At 45.4% G+C, this 7,049-nt stretch overlaps 1 protein-coding gene across 4 annotated transcripts in view; it reads right to left on the reverse strand.

Moving 5' to 3' along the window:
• The window catches only part of MYO1C (myosin IC), a 58,447-nt gene extending 53,870 nt beyond the window's left edge, over positions 1-4,577 (reverse strand). The window contains exon 1 of one of the 4 annotated variants that reach the window (XM_074844898.1): positions 4,391-4,577. In XM_074844898.1, the coding sequence (XP_074700999.1) occupies positions 4,391-4,465 (75 nt within the window). In that variant the 5' untranslated portion in view covers positions 4,466-4,577. Of the gene's footprint in view, positions 1-1,177; positions 1,197-1,872; positions 1,931-2,487; positions 2,538-4,390 lie in introns of those variants that run through there. The other 3 variants (XM_074844901.1, XM_074844902.1, XM_074844903.1) reach the window with 3 other exon arrangements.
• Positions 4,578-7,049: the final 2,472 nt, after the last annotated feature.

Below are 7,049 nucleotides of genomic sequence, written 5' to 3' on the forward strand. Positions count from 1 at the left end.
TTTGACTGTCACTGATACAGGTAAACCAAAGCACAATGCAAATGGTTTTCCCCACAGCAACATTTTAGAAATGTATAAATACATCTTTATAAACTGTTCTTTAGCTTGTATGAAAGGACAAGTGATGTAGTTACATTTGCATCACTTACAAAGGGCAGCAGGACACACCATCGTCAGGAAAATTCACTGTACTTTAAGTCCTGTCCACCTGCTTTTCTCACCTTGCATTTTCCCAAATATAAATTTGTCCTACAGAAGGCATTAGTTATTTGAAAGCACCTGTGAACAGCCCTCACCTGTTACTCCATCAAACTGGGAGGCAAAGTGCCCAGTGATCCTCAACATCTTGCATGCTGGAACTATTCAAAACTGTCAGGGCAAGGGAGGGGCGCAACGGGCTGAAACACACAGGAGCTATAGTTTATACGTTGCTCTGTGACTGCGGCCAGCTGCTGCGGTTTGCTTCTCCTGCATTTGGTGCAGACTGTCCATTTTGACAGGGGCAGAGGAATTTGCACCGTTCCTAGAAAGCATGCAGTTCCCAACACAGTAAAGCTCGGTCCTACAAGCAACACGACACTACAAACAGAAAAATCCCAGATGTCTGAATACTACTGGAACAGGACTAAAACTATCTTACCTTTGCATGAAGGCATCCACAGAATTTGAGCATATTCTTAAGAAACAACACCATATTTAACCTGTTATTAAGCATTCTTGGCCCCCAGTTTTTTACTGTCCTTCCTTCAGTGGGCTTTGATCAAATTAAAAAAAAAGAAGTCTTCTACCTAGCTTGAATAATTTTGTCAGGTTCTCTATAATTTCTCTTACAGACATTATAAATTCTGTATATGCATCATAAACTACAAGTTTCTTTACTAGTTATGCAAAAGAGAATAGAAATTACACACTCTGCATCCTGAGTCACATGGGATCTCTCACTCAGTATATTATGATTCAGACTTTTTTTTCTTCTTTAAAAAAAATAATCTATGCTTTATGTCATGATAAATTAGGATAGCATGCATACAGTCTAGCACTCCATTGGTCTCTGCCAGGCAAAACAGACTACAAGATTTATATTTACACAGTCCCTCCCTAAAACACAGGATTACATCCAGTATCAAAACTGAAAATACTTAAGTGTTATGACAGTGGTTGCCATATCAGGGCCTACCGTAAAAGTTAAGAACCCGTCAGTTCTGTAAGCCTTAGGCAGTTTCTGAAAGTTTTGAAAAGGTGCTGACAACTGGTAATTGTCTGTTGTTCCAAAAGGAGATGAAAGAAAACCGTCTTTTTTCCCAGTAACTCTAAGATGTGGTTCTGCTTTCATGGCTTGTCCCACCAACCAAGCAAATTTTCTCCTTTGTCACTTTCTAAAACCAGGCAGCTGCCATCTCCAAGTAGTTCCAGAGAAGCCTTCCACCTCAAGCAAGTGTCACAGAACGAACAAATACCAGAATAATCTCTGTATTGTATCTCAGAATCATTTTTCCTCTGTAGTCCTCCCAAACGTGAGGATGCAGATCAAGCCAGCTTGCTCGGAAAGTTCAAATTACTAGAATAAGACATTCATTCAGCACATTCAGATTCCTTCCATAAATCACTGCCACTTAAAGCAATTAACTCCAGGTATCTCAGAAAAGCGAAAAACTGGCATAGAAAGCAGCACAAGAGATGAGGGCCCTTGAGCCTTAGTGGGGGTGTAGACCTGTGGTCTACGCTGGAGAAGTTGCAGGTGTTTGACAACATCTCCACCTGTAAGGGAGGACTAAAAATACCGAGATTTCTTCACGAAGTGCTTTTCGGCACCTGTGCAAGCACCGGCAAACACGGAAGAATTATTCCAGTATAAACGCAAGCAGGACGTACCCCCAGTAAAGCACCCGCCAGCACAGGGACGTACAGAACAAGTTCGGTGTGTGTCGTTCTGGGGGGGGAAGGCGGGACCTCCCCGGCACACCGGCCGCGTTTCAGCTCCGAGCAGCCCGTCCCCCCCCCGCCAGCCTCGGCGGGATTCGCCCCGTCCCAGGCCGGAGCCTGGCGGGGAGCCCGCTGCATGGGGGGGTACGGTCAGGGAAACGTTACCGGAGCGCATTCGGTAACGTTATGGAGTGGGGGGGGGGGGGGGGGGGGGAGACGGGGGGGGGACACACGACACGGGGACCCCTCCCGGGTTGCCGGAGACACGCCGGCTCCTGTGAAAGGGTCATTTTAAGAGTTTCCGGGAAGGTCGCTGACTTCGGGGAACGGCCGAGGCGCGGCTGCCCGCCCTCCCCGGGGCGCCGTCCGGTGCCGCCCCCGGTGCCCCCCCCCCGGCACCTCCCGAGCCGGCAGCATGCTCCCGGCAGCCCGCGGCCATGCGGCCGAGCTCCCGGCGCCTTTCGGCGGGGGGCGGCCGCGGTCCCCGGCCCTGCCCACCCCCCCTCCCCACCACGGGCACGCCGCTCCCCCCCCTCCCCCCCCCCCCCCCACCGCCCCGCTCACCTGCTCTCTCCCCCCCCCACCTCCTCCTCCTCCTCCCGGGACGCGCTGCTCGGGGCCCTGCGGCGGCTCCGCCGGCGCCTCCCGCCCGCGGAGCCCGCGCCGCGCATGTCCGAGCGCCGGGCATGCGGGGTGCGGGCGGGGAGGCCGCGGCCCTGCCTCCGCCCTCACCTGCCGCCAGCTCCGCGGGGCGGGCCGCGGCCGCGCAGCCCGGGAGCTCCCCCCCACCCGCCTCCGGAGGAGCGGGGAGCGCTGGGCCCCGCAGCCCCGGGACCCCCCGCCGCGGTAAGAAGCGGCTTGACCGAACCGGTTCGCGTCCCGTGTGCTGACAGTTGCAGCCGCACCTGTCTGGATCCGGAGGAAATTCTGCTTACGATTTAACGTTAACAGACCGAGGCGCACGGAGCTGAAACAGTAAAGCTCTGCCTTTCCATTCCTGCGGCGGTTTAACCAACCCTGGTCTCTCCAACCCTGAGCTTCTGTTCAAGCACAGCACATCGGAAACTGCTTTTCTCTGGCTGTTCTTGCAGCACCGACAGTACTTGACAAACACAGACTGCTGTTCTCAAAGTAGCAAATTGCAGTTTTATGGACCGTTAATGAGTATTTAAAACTTTTTAGAAAGCTGAACTAATAGCTTTTCTCTCTCTGATGTCTCCCCCAGGGTCCTGGCACATGCTATTCGGGGTAAGGTTTAAAGGAACAGATCCCTCTGGGAAAGACAATTCAGTCCCGCCAGTGTCCTCTACTGTCACTACAAATAAGTCAGTAACATTCCTGGACCATTTATTGGAAACCAAAGAATACCAGAATTGCCACCCTCTCATCTCCCGACAAGGCAGAGCTCTCAGGTTTTTCTGAAGTAGAATGACTCCTCCAAACAGTTGTGTAACCCACACAGTAAGTGTTTTAGCTAATTTTCAGATCGAGTTTCAGATTACTTACTAGAAAGACTATGTGAGGAAACTGGAGCAGCATGCACAGATGTACCTCAGCACAAGATGGCTCTGCCCAGGGCAATCTGCTACCAGAGCTGAAGATCTGTTCAATAGTTTATAACTACCTATGACAGAGAGCTATAAATTCACAGTTGCATTTAGGTACATTTAAACATAAGGAGGAATTAAGACAGTTTTTACACAGTTCCTTCTCTTTAGACTCTTAATTAGCAAGTATACAAATCCAGTTAGAAATCATTCTGAAGCAAAACACACAGATTGGCCATTCATTCCAAGTACTGAAAACTGAAATTATTCTTAGAGAAGTTCTGTGTCTTTTTAACTGTTTACATCTAACATGTCAAACCAGAAATAATTAGCTCATGGATTTTCCATTTGCTTACATACAAACCCTGAACCCAGCTCAATAAAAGTCACAAGTTAGCAGAATACTCAGTTCCTCGAGACATTAATCACAGTCCGTTAATATGGTCCTCTACCACTGAACTTCTGATCTGTGAACCTTCCCATAGCATTCAGGGCACAAATCCAGGGGAGATACAGACAATCAATATTGAAGAGGATCAAAATACTCTCTTCAAAGCTCTTTCCCTTTCCTTTGTTGTTTGAAAGTGCTTCCAGAATTCTGATCGAATGAATACAGCCAGGCCAATACACCAACTGCAACTCACACCAACCGTGGTACACTGAAGTACTTCTCCAGAAAATACACTCTGATAATTTGCTAAACTCCCAGTCACTTAATGTTAACATTCACTGCTACTAATTTCATTCTAGTGAGAGAAAACTGTTCACAACACAGCTACAGTCACTCCAAAGACCACCCAGTCTTGCAGAAGCCTCGTATTTTTGCACTAGCATTTCACAGTTCAGAACAACGGTGACTAAGATGGTTATCATGTAACAAACATAAGAAGGGAAAAAAGAACAATAAAAAGCAGGCTTACAGTCTTGTGTTCTCCATTGCGGCTAACCACGCGGATGATTTCTCCTGTAGGAACACATTCAATTTGCAGTTCCATTTTTCCAAGGTAAGTCAGTTAATCTTTCTATTCTTTATGGATAGTTCTGATTTCAATGCACAGCAGCAGAACACTCCAAGTAGTCTGGGAGAAGACCTTGACTAACTGCAATCTTTGGTTCAGAGCCCTGTTGTGAGAGGAAGAGATGAACCTCTGTATTTATACTAAGTGTAGGTGTGAGCTGAAACAACAATTAAGTTCAAGACTAGTTTCCACTAGTTACAATGTGTCAAGACAGTTCCAAGAAGCCTAAATTTATGTTCATGTTTATTGCCGCAAACTTTGTTGCTGTTCCATTTTAGTCTCAGTGGACTTCGAGAAGTCACTGCGGATGCTGTTTCATAGGTATTAGCACGAAACAATCCTGCAGTAGCCTTTAACAAATCTACTGAGAGATTTTATATAGAAAAGATTCTTCATCTTTGTCTCCAAGATACTTGGTTTAGAGATAGAGCAATAGAAAATACTGATTGCTCCCATGGTAACTGCAGGAATTTCTTCAAACTGCTGCAGAACGAAATCATTATTAATTGAAGCTTTGAGTAACTAACTAATCATGACAAGGGAAATTAACTTGCACATTACTGCCCAAAAATTCCTACTATGAATATGAGAAAAATAATTTGGTGAACACTGGTTTAAGGGCAACTACAGAGCTTTACTACAGCCATGTCATCCACTAATGCAGTACTAGACCTATGACCCCCCCATACACCCCCAACAGATGCAAATATCCTGGCTGTGACTGGGGAGGAAAAAGATCAATCTAAGTATCAGGTATTTTAAGACTTGCTGTTAGGGGACAATTCCTTCAATCTTCTTGGAAAAGCCGAATTTGAACTTTCAACTCTACTACAAACCAATTCCAGATGATACTGCTTGTCAAAAAAATTACTTAGTAGTTAAGATTAACAAGCACCTGCCCATTGAAGAGCAAATACAGAGAACACCATTCCGTTCAGTAATTGAAAAAAGAAATGGCCTGTCACTGTTCTATGTTTCATATCTGGAATTATTGTTACACTTCCCTTAGCTGTTATATACAAGATTGTCTCAGTCCAACAATTGTTTCCTTGACCACTTACTTCCCAATATAGGGTTCTACTGAAAAAGAGATTTTATCACATTTGAAAAAAAACCCCAAACATTACTGTCACTTCCCCAAACAAAACCGCCCTACTCAGTAATATGGAGCAATACCCAGCCTATCTTATCTCCTCTTCCTATATAGAGAAATTACAAAGATTAATAGTCTAGAACACAAGGGCTGTTTAACTGGAATGATTTCTGTGATGTAGATACCAGAATTATGTGCAAAAAAACTTCTGAAAATGGGCTACAAGTGAGAATAAGAGGAAAAAAGAAAAGGATAAAGATAGTAGAAAGAGGCTGAAGAAAAAAAATATATAAAAGAGAGAACAAAATGGATGAGAGAAGAGAGGAACATAGTGTGGTCTCTGCTGAGACCAAGCAGTACACTTTAAAACCACAGTTACAGTAAAGCTTGTACTTTTTAAGCAATGCTGAAACATTCCCGACTAGGGCTGATGCCTGTATTTGATAACTGACAAACTACGGTTAACAAGTTAAAATGTTTGCTACTACATTATTCTTCTTTTTGTGGTGCTAGCAAATTCTTATTTTCTGAATTTTTCACACACCTCTGCACTTCCTCTCAGCAGTTTGTATTCTCAGATCTCATACTTGCCCCGACTTCACTGTTTTTCCTTCAATGATTCTTCCAACCCGTGCTTCAAAAGCTCCCACACAGGTTCTCTTGCTACTTTCTAGACTGCACATATGAGATGCTCTTACTCTTAATTGCAGAGACCTTGTAAGGGGAAGATGACAGTTCCACTGTAATAGAGGGAGGTGGGATGCGCACGCACAGATACACGACTCTTCTTAAGTTGAAGCGATTGAGCAGACACGTTCAGCACAGCTCCCGAGCAGATCAGATTCCAGAGTAACTCAGAGTGTTCTGCACAGATTCATCGGGTGGCGAGTGCCACTGCCTTGGCTGAACAAAGCAGGCACACAAAGAACAGCTTACACTGTGCACTACTGGGTATACACAGCGCTCTGGTGTTTGGGCGCGCGCCTGACGAAAGAGAGCTAAAGATAAAGGAAAGCAAGCTGTGCACATAGACAACTGGCCTCAAACACTTCCATCTTTACACAAAACCCCTTTCTCCATTCTCTTTCACGGCTGGTATAAAGAAAAAACACGTATAAGGAAACTAGGGTATTATCTCCTTAATGCATGAGTTACAAAGTTAATTAACTTTGGTATTCATGCAGTGATGAGTATGAGGAACTTTCTGTGATCTCTGTATCTTGTTATCACAAAAGAAACTGCCTCATTTCAATCACTTTCAAATAGCGACTCCCTATATCCAAGGACAGATAGGGCCATCGGAAATACTCCTGCTAGTAATGCAGAGTTCTCAAAAAAGGCATCGTTTCCTCTCTCAAGGAAAACCTAATTCAAGCATTGTTCAGCTGGCCTTTCCACTGCAGTATATTAATTAAGACAAGTTCATCTGAGTGTCAGTTAGTGTCCAAGAGCAGAGAAGGAAGTAGT

Source organism: Strix aluco, chromosome 19 (genome assembly GCF_031877795.1).
Source record: "Strix aluco isolate bStrAlu1 chromosome 19, bStrAlu1.hap1, whole genome shotgun sequence".
NCBI lineage: Eukaryota > Metazoa > Chordata > Aves > Strigiformes > Strigidae > Strix > Strix aluco.